The sequence below is a fragment of the Phyllopteryx taeniolatus genome, chromosome 2, assembly GCF_024500385.1.
Source record: "Phyllopteryx taeniolatus isolate TA_2022b chromosome 2, UOR_Ptae_1.2, whole genome shotgun sequence".
Taxonomy (NCBI): Eukaryota; Metazoa; Chordata; class Actinopteri; order Syngnathiformes; family Syngnathidae; genus Phyllopteryx; species Phyllopteryx taeniolatus.
In genome coordinates this window covers 31976422-31999254 of record NC_084503.1, presented here as the reverse complement: position 1 = coordinate 31999254, position 22833 = coordinate 31976422, and the positions used below count along the sequence as shown (strand labels likewise).

Genomic DNA, 22833 nt, shown 5'->3' with positions numbered 1-22833 from the left:
GAGATCCGAGAGGTGTAAAACAAAAATGTTAAAGGTATAAAAATGTCTTTACAAATATAATGACAAAGATTGTTGATTGATATTCGACGAAAATAGAGCCACGCCTACTGGCAGACTGTGCGATGGTATATTTCCTAACCCTGCAAAATGAAACAACTCCTGCTGAAAAAAACTAAATAAAACAAAAATAAAGGTTGTATTTCAGAAACTGACAAGTGCCATATGCATTTGATTATCTCCACTGAAGTCAATCACAAGCCCATATTACTGCATTTACGTACTTCATCATAAACTCGTCGGTCATCACGTACGTCCTCAAAAATGTCTCGGCCTGTTATTTCTTGCAGACCTGCGTTTATATAATTTCGATTGCGATGACATTTCAGTATAATTTTATAGCTATGTGAAAGACGTGTTTGAAAGACTTTTTCAAAAAGTTTTTTATTTTTTTATTTTACTCAATTCACCGAAAAATGGAGAGTGTACTTTTGCTGTCTTGGTTTGATAATGGTTGGGAAACACTGTTTTAGACAATCACTGCGCTTGAGGCCTGCCCTACACCGAGCGACGCAGCCGATTGTGACTGAACTGGACAATGGTTAAAAAACGTACAGTCGGCGACTCACACCCGCACAAACTTGGCAAATGACCCTCACACGTATGATCAACTAGCTGCTGCAGAAAAATTGTGACCCCTGGTTTTCTTATTGGGATACAACGATTTGAGGCACCACATACTGTATACTAAAGTATTATTTATTTACTAAACCACAAAACATGGCGTGATTGTCAAGAAAGTAGCTTATTGCCCTGGCTGCTGTGGCTATATTGTAATAATATAAAGAGAGGAAATTGCCGAGAAATAAAGAACAGAGTCTGGATATTTGAGATGCTGTCGGCAATGATCATTTTGGCAACAGAGACGCTCCGCCCTTTACTTTATAGCCACAAGTACAAATACAATTATCAATATGGTTACGTATTATTATGAAAAACAACATATCTGTATTCTGTATACACTGTATTGGAAAAGTATTTTTTTGTCTCAAAAGCTCATGTGATACGACATGGCATTTTTGATTGGCTGTTATATCTGCAACGTTGCGACACCATTCACCTGCAATTCAAGTTTCAAACTCGTGAAAACTTGCTGTACAACCCGCACACTCTGTAACAGTTCAGTCACGTTAGTCTGTGTCGCTCGATGTGTGACCGACCTGTCTCACGAGATTTTTTTTCCAAGTCTTGCGTGATGTGGTCCTCTGTGTTCTGCATTCTTTGCAGTTTTTTGTCATTTTTCCTGAAACTACTGAATAGTGTTCTTTTCAAATACTTATTCTACCTCATGTTTTTAACTAACCAAGGTCAAAATCATTCAGTTCACTTTCCAGTCCAGTCTGCCCTCCCCAAACACTGGTCCTATTAGCTCAGTGCACCGCAGTCTATTTTTAAACTCTTGCTATAGTGGAGCAATTGTATGTGCATGGAATATTAAGCACTCCTCTTCGATAAGCCGACCGTTGTCTTTCCAGTAGCAGCCAACTGGGCTCTTCATCATTTCATTTGCAGTTCTCATACGTACACTTTTCTTTATGTGAAGTGAAAATAAAAGGGGAAGAAGGAGGTGCCCTGCGGGAGCTCTTTATTCCTCTCGTCAGTTTTTTTTTTAACACGTCTCAGAAGTGAGACTGCATGCTAATGACTGATATGCTCGCAGGAAATCGACATCAAAAAGCTGTTGGAGCTTCTCTGCGTTCTTAACCAGCACACTGCAGAGTACACACGGAAGCGAGGCGCTTGAGAGATTTCATTTCGATGGATTGCAATTAAATCTGTCAAATATGTGCTTATCTGCACACAAATGGCAGGATTAGAAAACTCCCTAGTTACTAAAGGATAAAAGTTCAGAAAGAAAATATAATGGAACAGAAGGTTAAACACAATCTATGAAATGACGCAAATAATGTAAATTTAAATATGTTCTAAAGTTATCATAAAACCTTTATTAACTGCACCTGCAATAATTTAGCACAACAGTGTGACATTCACAATGGTAAAAAAAAAATAAAAACAATTCACTGCCCTATTGCAAAATAATGACAAAAAATAGTGTACTCACCTTAAACTTAACACTCCTTGAACTGTCTGAGGAAAGTGTGATGAACATGCAGCAGGAGCATTATTGTGTGTGTCTGGGAGGTGAGGCACGTCACATTAACACAAAACACAACTAGCAGCTTTGTGGTGTATTGTCACTTATCACTATATTGTACTGAGCAAGCAGAACAGAGACAGCTGTACCGTTTTTCTAGCTACGCTACAGCTACATCGCTAAGCTACATTTCCGGTTCCGTCGTCATCACCACATTGTTCCCCTTCGCAAACCCTGGTAATCTTCTGAGGTGGCAACACAAAAAAAGACGGAAAAAGCAAAACATACTTTTGGAGAGCATCATTTATATGTTCACTAAAATGGCGTCTGACAAGATTGCCTGGTGTTATGCAGGAATTGCTGATATCTCACAAGGAGTGCAAACATTTTGAAAAGATTTTCTCAAAAGGTTTGTTAAAGTCTCATGAGATTTGCTCAAGTCTCTCAAAAAGATGCCCTGATGCATTGCAGGATTTGATGATGTGTCACAATATTTGTTGAAATTTGTCTTCCGAGACGTTTTGTAGTCTTGCTCATGGCTTGCAAGATTTGCTGAAATCTCACTAGATTTTCTAAAGTTTCAGAAGGCTTGGTGAAGTCTCATGAGGTTTTTTGAAGTCTTGTGAAGTTCGCTGAATTCTCAGATTTGTTGAAGGTTTGCATGATTTTCTAAAGTTTCAAAAGGTTTGTCGAAATCTCATGAGATTCGCTGGCGTCTCCAAAAAAGATTAGCTGAAGTCACACAAGGTTTTCTGGTGTCTCCGAATATTTGCTGGGGTCTCAGAAGTTTTGCTTTAAGAAGTTTTAGAAGATTTGCGAAAGTTTCAAAAGTTTTGTTGAAGTCTCACAGAATTTGCTGGAGTCTCACAAGATTTGCTGAAGTTTTGCAAGATTCTTTGAGAAGTTTCAAAAGGTTTTTTGAAGTCTCATGATATTTGTAGAAGTATCTCAAAAAGATTTCACAATATTTTTTTGAGTCTCATGAGATTTGTTGAAGTTTACCATAATTTGCTGAATGAAGCTTCTCAACATTTTTCTGAACTCTTTTGAATTTTTTAGCAACATTTGAGGCAGATTTGGGTTTTGAGGTTCCACTGTATAGAAAGCTACATGTACTGTGCTGACCGAATTCATAGCCGCTTTCCGCAAAGCTTGTATTGTGCCTCGGAAATATTACACTTTGAACCTAATTTAAGACTTTTTTGTGCAATCTTGTGAATTCATGCTGGTCACATTGCTTAAGGGAATCAGTCCATAATCACCAATCACTTGAGGTTATGGGACACATAAATGAGCAAACAGACGCCCACAAACAACAGGAGTAAATATGAACGTAATGTATGTAAGGCATTCAATGCTAATTCCAAGTGTCTGACTAGCATGTACAATCTGTTTAGTTTTGTACTTCACATCGAATTTATTATATGAAAAATGCTTTAGACGGATGTAATAGTGCCGTGGAAAAGCAGCTTGTCAGACATGTTTATGCGAGTGGCTGCGTCTCATCTCCGCACTGTGTCCCAGCCAGCCAGCCAGCCAGCCAGCCAAGCACAGTGACTTTCCACTACCCTTGGATTTTTTGGGAACCTCAGGTCTCCATGGTAACAAGATTATTGCATCACTACTCTCAAGCTGCTGTCGTCAGGCTGCTGTTTGGCCAAGCTCTGCAGCAGCCACAGACGCGCAAACGCACACATGCACGTGCTTCCGTGCATGCTAATAACCTCACTCTGAACTCTTATTAGAAGGAGCCACCGTCCCTTGTCGGTTTCTTGTGGCCCAGTTTAGCGTTCGTCCCTGGGTTGGTGGGTTCTTAAAGCGTTTGGCACTTTTTAAATTGGGGTTAATGGTCCTTTTGGAGAGGGAGAGGGGGCACCTGTGATGGATGGTCGCTCAAAAACAGCTCACCTGTCTTGTACTTAAATGCGCATGGTGTTTTATGTTTTAACAGTTACTAAAATGGACCCATCTCTTCCCCATTCCCATCATTCATCCTCACACAGGCAGGGGGGGCGTCTCCTCCTGCAAGGATTTGTGCACTTGCTGCTTCACTTGAGGTCAAGGTGACCTTGCTGCCTGGCTGAACCTCACTCTGCTTTCTGAGTGCCTTTGCTCAGACAGTAACAAGCTTTAATCTGTTTGTGTGTGTGTGTGTGTGTGTGTGTGTGGCATACTGGATGATGGTCGCACTGAGAGGAGGGAGGAAGGAAGAGACGAAGGGGAGGAGTGTGCATGTGGCTTGATGGAAAGCTCTAAGTAGATGTGGTGCAATGCACTTAACTGGAATTTAACAGCATTAATCTAGAAGGTACCAATGATTTTAAGAAGACGTTTTAGCATTTATAAAGTCCTCTGAGGGCCATACAAAATTGCTGAAAAAACAAATTATAGACAGGCCCATCCCAATAAATTAGAATATGCTGGAAACTTTTAATTCAAGTTCCTTTCAAAGCGTTATACTGGAATATTGCTCGACATACTGTAGATTCATTAAGAGTAATATATGACTTGAATTTCATCCATCCAATTTCTGAGCCACTTATCCTCACTCGGGTCATGGGAGTGCTGGAGCCTATCCCAGCCATCTTCGGGCAGGAGGCGGGGTGCACCCTGAACTGGTTGCCAGCCAATCGCAAGGCACACATAAACAAATAACCAATTTAGAGTCTTCACTCAACTTACCATGCATGTTTTTGGGATGTGGGAGGAAACCGGAGTGCCCGGAGAAAACCCACGCAGGCACGGGGAGAACATGCAAACTCCACACAGGCGGGGCCGGGGATTGAACCCCGGTCCTCAGAACTGTGAGGCAGATGCTCTAACCAGTCGTCCACCGTGACGCCTGACTTGAATTTATTCCTAATAATTTAGTTTAGGGCAGGGCATTATTAAGAATGTCACAATTTGTCAAGTATGGCGGTGAAGGTGGCAAAAAGGGTGACCCAAATGCAGGGAGGCAAGGCAGGAGTGCCAGAATCTCAAAATGATATTTTATTTTCGGCACGGTGGACGACTGGTTAGAGCGTCAGCCTCACAGTTCTGAGGACCCGGGTTCAATCCCCGGCCCCGCCTGTGTGGAGTTTGCATGTTCTCCCCGTGCCTGCGTGGGTTTTCTCCGGGCACTCCGGTTTCCTCCCACATCCCAAAAACATGCATTCATTGGGATACAGCTGGGATATGCTCCAGCACGCCCGCGACCCTAGTGAGGAGAAGCGGCTCAGAAAATGGATGGATGGATGGATATTTTATTTAAAAAAAAAAACAATAAAGGCAAACAGTGATCATTGAGGCAAAAAAATATAGTTTAAAAAGCAATGTTCAAAATAAAGAAACAAGAGGTATAAACTCACCAAAACCAACAAAATAACATGACATGGGGAAACATGACCTACAGCGACAGACGACATACAACAATGAACCAACACAACTGAAAGAAACCAGGGAACTAAATACGAGCAAACTGGCGAGACAGCGAGGAACACGTGGACAAGACACGATTGGCTGGAGGGAGCTGATCGGTTGACACAAGGTAGAAGGCTGACGACAACAGGTGGAGACAATAAGGAAGCAAGCACACGAAACATGAATAAAATAGGACACAGGAAAACATGAAACAAAGCTCGATATAATCAAAACTAAAACGCAGACCATGACACGATTCTATTCAATGTTGATTCTTTAGGTTGCAATTTTATTTGATTTGATATTGAGTTAAATGTTCCGATATCGATTCAGTAAAAAGTAGAAATACACAAATAATTAAGAGTACATTTTGAAATATTTATCTTTGATGTCATGTAAAAACATGTATATCACGTCATATTTTTTTAGGCAATAAAATGTCAGAAAATAAAAATGTGCACATAACGTATTTGTGCACATGGAGTATAAAAGTAAAAAAAAAACATGACAGTTTTGTATAAACAAGACGGTAAACTTCATGTAGACTTCAATAATATTTTATATATTTTGTTTATTTCATCTTGGAAATTGTAATACAAATTTAAAAATGCACAATAATAACTCATTTGTGCATTACAAAAGTAAGCACATTTAACAAGCAGCTCTGTATTGAAAAAGATAAAGGGCATGTATACTTAAACACTATATCTTTACTTATGAAATGAAATAATGAAGAGACAGTTACATACGTAGGGGTCAGTCGTTCTTTCTGCCGACTTCAACAATTCCAAAACCGCTAGCGTAACTGTGTACGGCTTCGGGACGGCGCCGTTTCGTGCTGTACTGTTGAATCGTGGAATTTCCCGTGCTCCGGATTTACAGGGGAATCCAAAATGACCCCAAACATCAGATTTCAAAGCAGAAGTCGCTCGCTTCAAGTTGGCAGTACGGTGTTGTCGTGGTTAGCACGTCTCCTGATCCATTTAAAACCCTCAGGCAAAAGCCGATTCACCCCAAGGACAAAATCCCGAGAAGCAAACTCAGCAATGTTGCTTATGCACTGCAGTGTAGTGAGGGGTGCCGCACTGGACAGACCAAGCAACCCCTACACAAACACATGGCACAACATAGGAGAATAGTTTGATCAGGTCCAGAGTCAGCAGTTTACTTGCATCTTAAAAAGAAGGGACATTCCTTTGAGGACAAAAACATGCAAATTCTGGATACAAAGGAAGGACTGCTAGTATGAAACAGGTGAAAGAAGCCATGTATGTCAAATTCGAAAGGCCTTCTCTAAGAGGTTTGCCTTTCGTCTGCTTACAACAATGTCCTGACAACTCTCACCCTAAGATTTTGAACACGCGAGATATTTTACCACCAAGCAGTCATTCACCAGCCACGCCTGACAGTAAAAAGAACCCTCAGAAGAGTCCAGTTGCCTGCACCCTTTGCAAATTTCATTAGATGCTGAAACTAAATAAGTGTATAATTCAGGTACATTTCAGGTAATAAATAGTCAAACAAAAAAATGGAATATCAAAACATAATCCTATGCATCAGTGAAGCTAAAAGTAATGTAAATTGAATTAATCATCAACAATTGAGAAAATGGAGGCTTATGACGCATTTTAGTCTAATTAGGGCTCTCCAATGAAACAAGCAGGTCTAATAAGGTGTTTCTCGCTGATGCCTTTGCAAAAGTTACTTGCTTGTGCACCATTGTGGTGCTCTCCCCAGTCGCGTATATAAATGAGTCAGCTCATTAATTAGTCAGTGGCTTTAGTATCTCATCTGACTTTGTTTAAACACACTCCCTTTGTCAGTTCTCTGCTCTGCTACAGAAATTCATCATCATATTGCGTTGCTGTGTTTTCTAGGTCACACTTCGAAACGGCGGAACCCAACAGACAAAAACATTGGCTCAAAATTTCTTGTTAAACTGAAACAGTCGAGTTTGGTGTCATTAAAATCTTTTTTATACAATGTGTGCCTTCAAACATTGGACAAGCAATACTAGGAATGGGCAGAACAATGAATTAATGGATAGCTAAGAATTCTGTACAGTGAGCAGAATGGGGGCAGAACAGGGTCTGACAAAATTTTCCACATAACACCCTCCCTGGATACCCAACTAAACTAACTAAAGTTCAATCATGTGCTGCCACATCAACATGTCGTATGTCATATCGTAAAAGCTTAATTTATATCGGTGGCGCAATTCAAAGAGTGAAACTCAAGAAGGCCGATTCCCACCTAATTTTATATTGAAAATAATGTTGATTGTTTCTTATTTAATATTCAAATTCGTGTCGCTAGTGAAATTTGGGCTGTCGTTAGTCGTAAGATGTAATCATCCAATTTAAAGATGATAAAATCGTTAAATATTACATTCTGTGAGTATGGAATCTACATTTGAGTGATACTTGTTGAATTGAACTACTGAAATAAATTAGTAATGAGAGATTAAGAATATTTTAATAATTTTCCTGCTATTCAAATCTATTGCGATCTCCCTGTAAAAAATAGAAGCTTGGGACTACATCAAATCATGGTGGTGTTCTTTAACACCACCTCCATGAATATACTACAACAAACATGAATCAAAAAGCCTTTTGCCAAGTGTAGGTGTACCTGCTTGGTGATCAAGAAATAATTTGCAGTGTGTAAATTGTGACTTTGCTTGTCACTGAAACACTTTCATCGTACGCTATCGATTTCATTCAAAAGATTTTCATTCAACAGCGCTAACGTTGGCATCTTAACCAATTTTTCAACAAAATTCACTTTGTTCTCACTGATCTTATGGTGTGATGACCAACACAGCACACCAAATACATAATGATATTTCGACCGAAAATTGCCATTATTCTCCCACAAACCGGATAACTGAAGTAGTACAAAGATTGACCTGTGAGAGGCAGCATGGTGCCACAGGGCATCAAGACTGCCGAAAAAAAAGGAGACGAAAGACAAAAATCACTCTCAACACACCCCACACCACAGGAGAACCACTCCGGATAATCTTTTTAGAGACACCCCCGAATCAGGTTTTGCAGACTTTGATAGCAAAGGAGGGAAAAAGCTCCAATTTGGCCATATTTCCAGTTTGCCATGCTTCAAAGTATGTTGAATAAAAGGCCCTGTCTTTTCACCGGTGAGGTTGTGTGTGAGCAGCGTGTTGTGTGACACGAAAAAAAAGGACTCGCGGTCGTGGTCTCAGGGGCTCGGTGAATCTCTGCAACTAATTATCTCCGCCACTGTGTTTGAATGTTGCAGCAACGTTATTAACGTCACTGGCTGCTGTTCGCCTTCTGGCGCTACTGGACGAGACGGCCCCACCTCACCTATGAAGATTAAAATTGCATTTTTGCATTTTTGTAATGACACCGCACAAGTGCACTTGGAGTCTTTGCCACGGCCCAGTAATCAGAGTCGCAGAAACTTCCGTATTCATACCCAGGCAACACAGGTTCGCTCGGTGTGCAGTGGGCCTTAGAGACATCCGATAATCAGGCCTTTGCCGACTTTAATTAGAAGGATGGAATCAGGCTCATATTAGGCCCGTTAGTGGTATGTCTGTACTCCAGTTTCACTGTTGGCATCAAACTAAAGAATCAAAATGTAATTTTGTAAGACGCCAAAAACCAGCATTATTACTTTTTTTTATTGTTAAACTTCATTTTCAAAAACAGGCTCACAGTTTTAGTCATTGATTTTTAATGAAGTTTACTAAAAAAAAAAAGAAGAAAAAAACTTAATAACTGGTAATTATTATCATGTGGTTTTAAAGACCAAATTGTATCCTCATCATGTAGCATCTTCCAATTGTTAATGATACTAATATTTACATTAAAAGTCCCCAAGCAATTTACATTGAAATAGAAGAATTGTCAGATCTCAAGTATACTGTTATTAACACACAAAATTGAAATGCCATTCAAATAACACTGACCTGTGTTGCGCATAAAATATCCCTGAGGCGGCGGAGAAATGACTATGAATCAAGTTTATTCGCCTGTGGGATAAATCAATGTACGATAGATTGAACAAAGCTTTACAGACAGACAACATAACAGATTTTTTTGGGGTAAGATGTTATGACTTTCTCTTATTTGAACCCTGAGTGAGTGCAGGCTCAAGGATTGTTCCACTAATGGGATCCTGCAGGCTGAATATATTGACGAGATGAAATGAGACTTTCGTCCCGTTAGTCGAGTTGGTTTGCGCGAGGTCTTGTCACTAGCGATAGACCAGCCTCATGTCGGGGTAAGTAACTGGAAAACTGAAGATTTGGCAAAGAAAAATAATGACCAACATTCAAATACAGTAGCATAGTAGTTCCAAATGTTCATCAAAAATGAGGCGGAAGCTGTATTCCTAAAAATGCTATTTCATATTTGTGTAAGCCACTGTAACGTTATGCACAGTTTGAACAATAGCACTGCAATAACATACAGGAAAATGTTTTTTTTTAATTTTTATTATTATTATTTTAAATTGTATTGAAATAGGATTTATTTAAAATGCATTGCACAGAAAAGTTAAATAGAATTTGTACCTAAGTAAATGTTTCAAAACCAAGTTCTTAACGATTAAATGCAAATGTATTGAACTTAAAAGGTAAATATAACGGAACTCGTAGCAGCACTCGTGGTACTGGTATCACACTTTGAGAATCACGCATATACATATACATATACAGTCATGCTAAAAAAAAAACACATAATATTAAAATAAAGATTTTAGCCATGAATGCATATTTTTTGTTTTTTTCCCTCTGACTGTCAGACATGAAATCTGACCAGATAGACAATCAGACAGTCATTATGTTTTTGAGCATGACTGTAGCAAGATAGCATCCTGAGTACAAAAAGCGCAAAGGCAGATTGATGCTATATTAAAAGTCACCCTGTACTCATGTACAATAAGTTAGAAAGCCATTCTTCCGATCTGATCGCAATGTCGAAACAGTTGCAGTGTTCTTTCCGTATTATTAGTTTCCTTTGGACCAGTGAATTCCTTATGTCAGCACAAACAGGAATCACTATTGAACAAGCAATGTTTCCAAGTGTTTGTTGTGTGTGTGCAGTATTAAAGGTCCTGAGTGGGTGGTTAATCACTGCTCATGTGAGATGAATACCAAAGTGGGTCCCTGCAGGATAGAAAGGGCACAAAGAATACATCAGCTATGATCTATTTTTCTAGGTACACATTTTTTAGGACTCCTTTAAAACATAATTCACAGGCAACATTTGAAGTCAGTTAACATTGTCATGAAACAAGTTAATAAACATTTTCCATCGACACTGTGATGACAAGTCATGCACATGGTTGTGAACATTTTGCCCCTGAGGTGAATCTCTTCACATAAGGCAGCTCACGTTCTGGTGTCCAATACCCCCCCCCCCCCCCCCCAAAAAAAACAAAATAAAAATAAAAAACAAACAAACAAACAAAAAAAGGACTATGGAAACCAGTTACACAGAATTGTATTTTGTTAAACTTCGTGTTGTTTATGAATTAACTTTTTATGTTTTCATGTTGAAGAATTGTGTGGAACAGTTAGACATGAAATATTTACTAACTTTCAATATTTTTTGGTGTGTTTTAGTCGCCCGTTTGCAGCAAGATCAATTTCCCGCTTATCGTCACACTTCGTTTCCTCTTTGCCACCACTAGTACCCTGCTGTGCTGTCATTCCCCGCGAAAAAAAATCAAAACAGCAAAAAAGAAATCACGGTGGGCTGTGATTAGGACGTCTGCCTCAATGTCGAGAAGTTCTGGGTTCAAATCCCAGCTCAGGTTAGAGTTTGGATGTTCTCCCCACGCTTGCATGGGTTTTCTCTGGATACTCCAGCTTCCTCACACATCCCCAAAACAAGTATGTTAGGCTTATTGAAGACTAGATTGTCCGTAGCTGTGAACATGAGTGTGAAATGCTTGTTTGTCTATGGTATGACTGGTGACCAGTTCAGTGTGTCCCACCTCTCACCCATAGTCAGCTAGGATAGACTCCATGACTCTAAACAAAATGGATGTAAAAACTGCTCAGAACAAGCCAAAGAAAAAACAAAAACAAAAAAAAAGTAAATATGCAAAGATATCCAAAATTTGGGATTATTTCACACTTTAAAAAAATGAATGAAAAGTGCAATGTAAAGTGTCAAGCAGTACCGGCCTACACAAGGCCATGTGTACAATTTTGTAATGCCCCCACAGGTGGTCAGGGACAGACACAGCTGGCGGTGCACTTGCAATCACTTTACAAACAAACGGCAACAAAATAAACACTCAGCACTTGCATACACTAGCTGCACGGCCACAACTGACGCTCAAGGAGTCAATGCAGCCACTAACCTGCGCTCACAATAGGTGACTCTCCTCTCCTCTCTCTCATTCGTTGACGTTGTTCTTTTCATTCTGGCAGAAAATCTGCACCGAACTTGCATTTTTCCTTTACTTTAAACATTTTTACAAGTATTTGTTTTCACTTAGCCCATTCTCAACATAAACTGACAAATACTTGCTTGCCGCTATTTTTAAAAATATGTCGAATAAAAATCAAATGCAGGGGCAATTCTGTATCTGTATATATATTCTGTCGTGATTCATATCAAATTGAAATCAATTCAAATTGTATTTATAGAGCACTTTTCATACAATAAAAATGCAACACAAAGTGCACTGCAGAGATAAAAACAGACAATGGGAATAAAAAATATACAAAAACCCACCCCTCCCATCCCCACATGTAAACGCAAACACACCCACGCGAACACATACACTCGCACGTACACGCACACACACACATGGCAAGGCACTATGGTTTTCACAGTCACGCCCCTCTGAGGGAAACCATAACTACGATGTCATGCTGGAGTTAAGGCCCCTCAATGAAAATGTGTTCATGACATGCAAGGTTGTGTCTAATACAGTACGTCACGTCTAAACATGTCCATCGATTTTCTGGAGTGCTTGTCCTCGTTAGGGAAACGCTTCCCACATTCCAAATTCTTGCATCTTAGGTTCATTAAAGACTATAAATTGTCCATAGTAGTTATGAATGTAAGTGTGAATGGTTGTTTGTCTATATGTGCACTGCAATTGACTATGACCAGTCCCGGTTTCCCTCCTTTAGACAACAAACCACGGGAGACTGAATCAACAAGAACAAATCAATTGTACACAATCAACTAAATTCCTAACCATCAAGCTGAGACAAAATGTATGCAGTAAGTTATGACAGGAGAGTGAGGTAGACAATTACTTTTCCAATTATGGAAAGTAAAGTCTCTCACAACGGGGAGCAGTGCTCCAGATTTTTGGCACTGATTAGTGGATCCAGTTAAGAGAATCCTCATTTCTTAATGAGGCTCGTTTTGGAGAAGTGAACATTTTCATGAGCATGGCTAATTATTTATTAAGCCCCTAATATTCTCTCCTGAAAATGACACACAGGAACAATGATGACAGTATAGCTTGACAGTGTGACAGTATAAAGTACAATAATCTAGTTCAATGAGCTGCGCCTGTAACCTCACAGTGTATTTAATATTTAATTTCAGCTGTGTGCGCAACATATATTGAATTATTTGTATTGGTCATATTGAGCAGCCAGACTTTTTCCTATGTTGCAATTTCCTCTTCACCATCACTGGTCACGTTACAAAAAAAACTGGGGAAAAAAAAAAAAAAAGAATTGGTTGAACTTTGTAAACTGCACTTGGTAGCTGGTTTGGCATTGAGAGATGTAACTTTCTTTGGAGACCGACTGTGTGAGTTTCCTAAACCAAGATGAAAGTGTGTAATAATGGTTTGGAGAAAGTGCAGCTTCACACAAATTATATTTATTTTTTTATTTTTTATTTTTTATTTTTTTTGTAAATGGTTGGCAGGGAGCAATTGAAGAGCTGGCATTTTATTGTCAGCCAAGTAAAAAGTGATTCGAGGACATAATGGCACAAGGGAACTGCAATAACAGATAGAACAAAAATAACTAAGAGGTGTTAAAAGAAAACCTGGAGAGTAAATATTGCTATCATAGGATTCCAAAGAGCCATAAGTATGAGAAGTCGACCCTGTTTACCGGAGTACAGAAACGCGAGAAAGGATCATTTGCTTTGTTTTTGCAATTTCCAGCCTGCAGCTTTAAAAAAATGACAGCATCATTTATTGATGTGGTGTTCCCCAAGCTGTTATTGAACCCCTCTCAATAATTAAACTGGCACGAGGCCTGACTGGGCGGAGAGACTGGCCGAACATGTGCGAAACAAAAAAACAACAACAACAAAACTACAAAAAGCATTTGGCCTGTTTTGAGTTTATTTTCATCTCTTGGTTTATATGACTTTAATTTATGGATGTAATAAAAACACAGCACGAGTATCTAATGGGCCTTTATTTATTGAAGACATTTTTCTCTCTCTGATTGTTCTGCTTTAATATAGTTTTAGACTTTGGTGGATAAAACTGCACACACAGAGTCTTCATTCACAATTTCTTTCTTTCTTTTTCTTTTTCTTTAGCATTGCCCATAGGTTAGATGACCACCAATTAGCAAAATTATTAAGTTAGGGAGCATTTTCAGTGAAATGGAACCAGCATGCATGTAATAGTAATTTAAAAAGTTTATTAATTCATCTACATGTGTCGCGTTTGATGCTTATTAAACACCATTTTGAGAGTGACACAACTGTCACCAACAGGACAATATAGAGAAACAGGTTGTCATATTCGTATGTTGTAATAACAACAGTACACGTATTTACTTAAATCTTTAATTATAAAACCTTATACAGTAATTAACATTCATCAACATTGCCTTCATGGTGATGGGTAGTTGTTGTCTTTGTTTTTTCTTTTGCTTCAAACATAACCCCGTCTCTTATTCCGCGGAGTTACCACACATTTCGCGTCCTTATTGAAGCAGTTTTGCGGCTGTTTGCTTCCTCTTTCTTGATGTACCGCACTGTAGATTCATTCCCGCCCTAATGGCGTGCCACAGATGCATAACCTTCGCCCTCTTTGATCATATGTAAACGTTTCACTTTTTCGCTGATGGTCATCATCTTTTTCTTCCTCTTGGGCGCCCCGGAGGAAGCTTTCGCAGGGGCACAGCGCTTAGGCGGCATTGTAAGGGCTTGCTTAACTCATCAAAAAAATTATCACTTAAACAAAAAAAGTTATTGCGAACACAACAGCGTGGACGAGACTGGCGAGACACAACAAGGGAAGATGCAAGGGAACACGATCAATGCGAGGCACTTTCATGGAGAAACACCCACATGTCTCTGCTGTCATGGCAAAGCCAAACGGTAAGCAGAACTGCGACGAATTTTGTCGGATGCACAGATTACCTTTTTGTGTAAGTGACACATACTTCATCACTCGGGGCAAAGTTGTGGGGGAAATTTGTTTGATGATATACACACAATGTAGTGTATCAACTGCTGCCTCCATGAGTGAAAATAAATTACTTTGTAGTAACACTAAGGTAACATGGCATCCATATTCCCACTTGTAAACCCACCAGATTCTACTTTCTCTTCATCTCTTATCTTTATTTCGTCTCTTATCTACTGTTTGTGTGGCAAGACTGTTAGAAAAGCATGTTTCTGGATGTTAAAATGTCCGAAATGATAAGGTGTTACTCTAAAAAGAGTTCTATTTAAGTGAAATGTATGCCATCCATTCATCCATTTTCTGAGCCGCTTCTCCTCACTAGGGTCGCGGGCGTGCTGGAGCCTATCCCAGCTATCATCGGGCAGGAGGCGGGGTACACCCTGAACTGGTTGCCAGCCAATCGCAGGGCACATACAAACAAACAACATTCGCACTCACATTCACACCTACGGGCAATTTAGAGTCCCCAATCAATGCATGTTTTTGGGATGTGGCAGGAAACCGGAGTGCCCGGAGAAAACCCACGCAGGCACGGGTAGAACATGCAAACTCCACACAGGCGGGACCGGGGATTGAACTGTGAGGCTGACGCTCTAACCAGTCGGCCACCGTGCCGCCGAAATGTATGCCATGTTCAAGAAAACTTGTTTTGCTGTTGAATTGTATTTGTTGAAAAGAAAAAGCCAGCCGCAGTCCCATCACAAAGCCCGGTCGCCCGGTTGCTTGCATGCAGAGTGGTGAATCGTGTTTTGTACTTTACGGCGTCAAAGCACTAGTAATCGTTCATTTTCAAGAGAGATGTTGTTGATCGCCCGCTGCTTGTTCTCGTTAATAGTTTATTGCACTTCTTTTTATTCGAGAGCACAGCGTGTTGGCTGGACCGGTCGCCTTAGACACTGCTTTGTGACGGAAGCGCCTCTGGCTTGACAGGAGCCGAGCAGCACATCGCAGGGGCGGGGCTCAAAATGTGCTTATTGGACAGCTCGCGGGGCACCCGCCTGTCCCGCGGCTTCGTGACGGGAGCGCGGTCACCGCTGGAGCAGAATTAATCATCCATTCTGCAGTCGCCTATCTCCAAACTGTTGACATACTGTAAGTCATCTGGTATGACTGCTAACGCTCGCCGAACAAGTCAACGAAATTGAAAAAAAACACCCGGACTCACCCCTCATTGTTCTCGGGGACTTTAACAAAGCTAAACTCAACCACGAACTCCCTAAATACAAGCAGCACACCGACTGTCCTACCAGGGAAAATAACATTGAACCACTGCTATACTACGCTAAAAAACGCATACCGCGCTATACCTCGTGCAGCCCTGGGCCCGTCTGATCACTGCTTAATTCACTTAATACCGACGTACTGGCAAGAACTTAAATGCGCGAAGCCTACAGTGAAAACAGTGAAAAAGTGGACCAACGAAGCAAAGATGGAACTTCAAAGCGGTTTAGACTGCACAGGCTGGAGTGTCTTTGAAAGTTCAGCTGGCAGCCTGGATGAATATACGGACACGGTTACATCCTATATCAGTTTCTGTGAAGAGGTGTGTCTACCAACAAAGTCATTTTGCACTTTCAACAACAACAAGCCGTGGTTCACTGCTAAACTTAAGCAGCTTCGCCAAGCTAATGAGGACGCATATCAGAGCGGGGACAGGGCCCTGTATAATCGAGCTAGAAACCAGCCGACTAAAGAAATTAACATTGCAAAGAGGAACTCTGCAGCAAAGTTGGAAAAACAGTTTAGCGCTAACGACTCTAAATCAGTCTGGCATGCATTCCAATCGCTGACTAATTACAAGCAACGATCCCCCCAAGCTGAGAACAATAGCACACTAGCCAACGACTTGAATACCTTCTACTGCAGATTTGAAAAGGACACTTTCACACCCCACACCCACTCGGCCGCACCATCGACCACAATCACACCTCTGACTTCTGCGTTAACCATCCATGAACAGGATGTGAGACGCATCTTCAAACAACAAAAGATTAACAAAGCGGCAGCCCCAGACCATGTGTCCCCATCCTGTCTCGAAGTCTGCGCGGACCAGCTTGCGCCAGTCTTCACTCAGATCTTCAATAGATCTCTGGAACTGTGCGAAGTTCCATCCTGTTTCAAACGCTCCACCATCATTCCAGTCCCCAAGAAACCTGCAATCTCGGGTCTAAATGACTACAGGCCTGTCGCCTTGACATCTGTGGTTATGAAGTCCTTTGAACGAGACGTTCAAAGGACGTGCTGGACCACCTCAAGAGCGTCACAGGTCCCCTGCTGGACCCCCTGCAGTTTGCCTACCGAGCGAACAGGTCTGCGGATGATGCAGTCAACATGGGACTGCACTTCATCCAAGAACACCTCGACAGTGCGGGGACCTACGCGAGTATCCTGTTTGTGGACAGCTCAGCGTTCAACACCATCATCCCTGAACTCCTTTCATCCAAGCTTCTCCAGCTCAGCGTCTCACCTCCCATCTGCCAGTGGATTTGCAGCTTCCTGACGGGCAGGACACAGCAGGTCAGGCTGGGGGAGGCCACCTCATCCACACGCAGCATCAGCACTGGGGCGCCCCAAGGTTGTGTCCTCTCTCCGCTGCTCTTCTCTCTCTACACGAACGACTGCACCTTAGCGCACCCGACTGTCAAACTCCTGAAGTTTGCAGATGACACCACTGTCATCGGCCACATCAAGGACGGTGACGAGTCTGCATATCGACGGGAAGCGGAGCGGCTGGAGCTGTGGTGCGGCCGACACAACCTGGAGCTGAACACGCTCAAGACTGTAGAGATGATCGTGGACTTCAGGAGGCATCCTTCGCCACAGCTGCCCCTCACGTTGTCCAGCTGCCTTGTGTCAACCGTCGAGACCTTCAATTTCCTGGGAATTACAGTCTCTCAGGACCTGAAGTGGGCAACCAACATCAACTCCGTCCTCAAAAGCTGAAGTCTCATGAGATTTGCTGAATTCTCATAGGACGATTTAAACTCTTGAGTTTTTATTTGACTTTTTTGTAGGTCGCCGTTGACGGTTTCCCCAAGAGGTGAAAATTTCTCTCACTGCATTAATAAATTTTTTTTAACAGCAGTGGGGAACAAAGATGCAGACACACACACACGTACGCACCTACACACACACACACACACACACACACACACACACACACACACACACACATATACATAGTAATAGTAGTATTAAGGAGGCAGCAGCCAGTAGCACTGATGACGAACTGAGAAGGAATGTGTTGGTGTCAAGTGTAAACAGCAGATGGGGAAAAAGATTAATGCAGAAGAAATGCTGTGGATCAGGAGATTTGTTGAGAGCAAGAAAGATTACGACTCGGTGTGTGTGTGTGTGTGTGTGTGTGTGTGCGTGTGCGTGTGCGTGCGCATGTGTGCACGCTTCTATTTTTGCTGCTGGGTGAGTCAGCAGGTCTGTCCTGGAGAATAAGGATGCCATGACAATGACAAAGGGATACGCTGACGGAGTCGCCGTCGTCCTTCGATGTATTTTGCAGTAAAGCTCTACTCGACAAGATCCCACCTTGAGAGAAGAGAAGTAGAAAGACGTTTTGGATCGCACTTGTTGTGGAATCCTAATTACAGTGGAACATCTAAAGTCCAATGCCGCAGTAGTCGGACAATTCAGAATCTGATATAAAATTGGCGGGATGATTTGACCTCGAAAGTAACACAAACATTCTAGGTTGAAACACTATCATGCATAAATAGCAACCTGACATTAGCAAATTTCATGATACAAGATAATTTTTCATTTGGTTAAATGGTGATAACCCATCCATCCATTTTCTGTACCGTTTTATCCTCACTTGGGTCGCGGGCGTGCTAAAGCCTATCCCAGCTATCTTCGGGTGAGAGGCGGGGTACACACTGAACTGGTCGCCAGCCAAACGCAGGGCACATAGAAACAAACAACCATTCGCACTCATATTCACATCTACGGGCAATTTAGAGTATTCAATTAATGTTTTTGGGATGCGGGAGGAAACCGGAGTACCTGGAGAAAACCCACACGGGCACGGGGAGAACATGCAAACTCCACACAGGCGAGGCCGGGATTTGAAACCCGGTCCTCAGAACTGTGAGGCAGATGTGCTAACCAGTCGGCTACCATGCCGCAATGATGATAACCAATAATAATAATAACAAGTAAGATTTACATTTCATTGCGAGGGTTCACTGTGTATCACTTCGTTTTAGCCTTAATTGATTGCATTATTTTGAAACATTTGTCTATTATTTAAACGGCTTTTCAAAGAAACGTCAAATGAGCTAATAATTAAAGACTTTGTAAAGAGCATTCAGAGATTTGTTTCTAAATACATATTACACGTTTAAAAATAATTGCTGAAAACATGATTTTTTTTTGGTGTACGGCTAAAACAGTGCCTAATGCCGCACTTTGACTTGGCTCGACTCATCGCTTCCCCCATGTAATGAAAAATTGAGTGCCTTTGTTTGCATCAGTCGTTATCCGCCACAATCACGATGTGTGGTTCGCTAGCTAGCGAGCTATGCCCACACCCCGAAAATACATCTTCCCTTCAGATTGCCTGCTGACGTTGCTGTTTTAGAGTGCCTCGTTGTCAGCTGTGAGTGCACGCACATCACTTAGAGAAAGATAGGAGAGTAAGGAGAGGGGGAATTTTTTTTTTTTTCAAGTGCAACTTGACTGTCAGCGTGTGGAGTGGAGGACCGGGGTTTCGGGCTGGTGTGGCCACTCATTATCAGCCTTGAGTACATGCACATGGCGCAAAGAAAGTCAGAAGATCAAGGAGGAGGGCCTTTTTCATCCTCTTAAAATCAAAATCAAAGCACTACTCCAGGGCAGCTGCAGTACATTCATTTATTATCTGAACAGTGTATTTCTCCAGCTCGTCATAAAGAAATGTGCATTTTGCACTACCCAACACAAAAATCAGCCAAAGAATATGGTTCCAGAGGACCCTTTTCCTGGCACCTCCTCCTCATTTATCTGCACCTTGACTCTGTTTCTTCTACTTTTTGGCGCAGCAGCCATCACAGATGGCTGCTGCTTCAATATGAATATTTGATCGCCCTCATATTCCTCCCTGGAGGGCGGTGAAATATTTAAACAATGTCTGGTGGCAGTTTTTTCCCTTAAAAAAATATTGGATACGATGACAACAAAATTACCTTGTGATTCTTCTGTGTATTTATGTTGATGATATATTAAACTTGGACTTGCTGAATTGGAGTCAGGAGTGTGGGGGGGAAAGCAAGCACCTGTAAAGACAATAAAATAATCTCATTTATGGAGGCAGAAGTTCATACACTATGCTTTGTGTACGTATGTGGCACATGGACGTATCACTAAACGCAAATATCCCCACATCCACCGCATCAACAACTTCACGGAGTGATCTAGTACGTGCCCCTTATCTGAAGCTAACGCTGTTAGCTAGCGCTAATCTGTGCACCCAACAAAACCCAACTCTGCTTACCTTTTGGCATTCACATGATAGAAGGGGCGCTGTACCAGTAAGAGATACTGGTGTTTGTGCATGAAGATAGTATTTCAGACTGTGTAGTCAGTTGTCACTTGAAAGTGGCTTTAGATCTTAAGCAAGCCTAGAATGAGCAGGTCATGGATGGAGAAACTCAGTGTGGGGGGGTGGGGGGGTTTATTATGTAAATTATAAATTGTGACATCATTTGGTAAAATTCAGAATTGTTTGTTCAAAGACACATTTTCAGAAATAGGCAGATTTAAAAAACAGATTTACTCGGTTGTTTAATTTCATAATAGATGGCTGGAACTTCAAAGGCACAACCATTTGTACACAAGCCACTAAGGAGGGATTTTTCCATATACTCTCCCCTTGAATAAATGGGCACAGAAGTAATAATGCCAATGTCTTTCTCTTGTAGCGGGACGCAAAGGGACAGTACCTGTTTGACCTCATCTGCCACCACCTCAACCTACTGGAGAAAGATTACTTCGGCATCAGATATGTGGATCCAGACAAGCAGCGGGTAAATAATACCAATAACAATATCTTATTTATTCATTTTTTGCAGATACCCTTCAAAAAATATAACTGGCTTCTTTATTTCTTGAATCTTGAATCTCTGAAATTTGGAGACTGTGACAAGCAGAGCGATGACACTGCACATGCAACTTACACTGCTCCCAAAATGTTTCAGATATGAGACTTTCGAAATTTCAGGATGACCTTACATGCACTAAAAACCCATCCATCCATCCATCCATCCTTCCATCCATTTTCTGAGCCGCTTCTCCTCACCAGGGTCGCGGGCGTGCTGGAGCCCATCCCAGCTATCATCGGACAGGAGGCGGGGTACACTCTGAACTGGTTGCCAGCCAATAGCAGGGCACATACAAACAAACAACCATTCGCACTAACATTCACACCTATGGGCAATTTAGAGTCCCCAGTTCTTGCATGTTTTTGGGATGAAACCGGAGAAAACCCACACGGGCACGGGGAGAACATGCAAACTCCACACAGGCGGGGCCGGGGATTGAACCCCGGTCCTCAGAACTGTGAGGCTGACGCTCTAATCAGTCTTCCACCGTGTCACCGCACTAAAATCCTTCCTGCTTAACTGAATTTGGCCTTCTCTAAACTTTTTGCACATCCAACTGTTCAGTGTTTCAATATCTTTTGCACAACTTACTGTTCTCTAACAAAAGAGCGCAACTGCAAAATGTATGTACGACAGGTTTTTGAACCATTAATTGACCAACATATTTCCTGGTTTAATTAGAATTGCTATTTAAACAGTCCTCTTCATCATGCTGTTCACATTTTGACATCTTGAGACCAACACGACAGTGAAGAAATCTCAGAGGGAAGGGTTCACTGAGCTTTGAGTGTCGCAGATTGTCATTAGCAGGTTGCCTCAGAAATCCCCAGGAATTTTCGTGTATGTGGGTACCTGAATGTTTAAAATATGTAAACAGTATTTATACTTTACATATTTGAGATTACAAACGTTACAACAGTACACGTATTTGCTTAAATCTTTAGTTATAAAACCTTATACAGTAATTAACATTCATCAACATTGCCTTCTGAGAGAGGCGAAGAGGCTTGCGTTGGTGGAGGAGGAGAGGCTCTCGCTTGACTCATAGAGGCTTTAGGTTCACTCGGAGACTCTTCTGCTGGAGGCACTAATGGTGTAGCTGGGGTTTTACCTTGGAGAAAAACATGGTGATGGGTAGTTGTTTTCTTTGTTTTTTCTTTTGCTTCAAAATTCCCCTGTACAAGATATAACCCCGTCTCTTATTACGCGGAGTTACCGCACGTTTCGCTTCCTTATTGAAGCAGTTTTGCGGCTGTTTACTTCCTCTTTCTTGATGTATCGCACTGCAGATTCATTCACCCCATAATGGCGTGCCACAGATGCATAACTTCTGCCTTCTTTGATCATATGTATAAGTTCCACTTTTTCGCTGATGGTTATCATCTTCTTCCTCTTGGGCGCCCCGGAGTAAGTGCTTCGGGGGCATTGTAAGCGGTTAACTAATCCAAAAAAGTTATCACAGAACACAACACTAAGATACAGTATGCGAGACAGTCAACAGTGTGGACGAGACTGGCGAGACACAACAAGGGAAGATGCTGGGTGAGGCTGCGATGATGCGCAGCCAATCAGCTCACGGGATAAATCCACTCATGCTCTCGCTGGTCGATGTCGCACCGGAACATCACGCAATCAATATTGCTCCCCACTCCTTGAGCAGTCACCTTATCGTGGTGGAGGGGTTTGTGAATCCTAGTGTTCCTAGGTGCTAAGTTGTCTGGGGCTTTATGCCCCTGGCTGGGTCACCCATGACAAACAGGTTCTAGGTGAGGGCCAGACAAAGCA

At 41.7% G+C, this 22833-nt stretch overlaps 1 protein-coding gene and 1 long non-coding RNA gene across 4 annotated transcripts in view; one reads left to right on the top strand and one right to left on the bottom strand.

The window, feature by feature from the left end:
* LOC133474250 (FERM domain-containing protein 5-like) overlaps window positions 1-22833 on the top strand; it is a 58836-nt gene that overhangs the window by 12980 nt on the left and 23023 nt on the right. The window contains exons 1-2 of one of the 2 annotated variants that reach the window (XM_061765741.1): window positions 13455-14868; window positions 20869-20973. In XM_061765741.1, coding sequence (XP_061621725.1) covers window positions 14839-14868; window positions 20869-20973 — 135 coding nt within the window. In that variant the 5' untranslated portion in view covers window positions 13455-14838. Of the gene's footprint in view, window positions 1-13454; window positions 14869-20868; window positions 20974-22833 lie in introns of those variants that run through there. The other variant, XM_061765740.1, reaches the window with a different exon arrangement.
* The window catches only part of LOC133474251 (uncharacterized), a 32337-nt gene continuing 17640 nt past the window's right edge, over window positions 8137-22833 (bottom strand). Inside the window, exons 7-8 of one of the 2 annotated variants that reach the window (XR_009787428.1) lie at window positions 20134-20223; window positions 8137-10706 (exon numbers count right to left, since the gene is read on the bottom strand). This is a non-coding gene — a long non-coding RNA (uncharacterized LOC133474251). Of the gene's footprint in view, window positions 10707-20133; window positions 20224-20655; window positions 22160-22833 lie in introns of those variants that run through there. The other variant, XR_009787429.1, reaches the window with a different exon arrangement.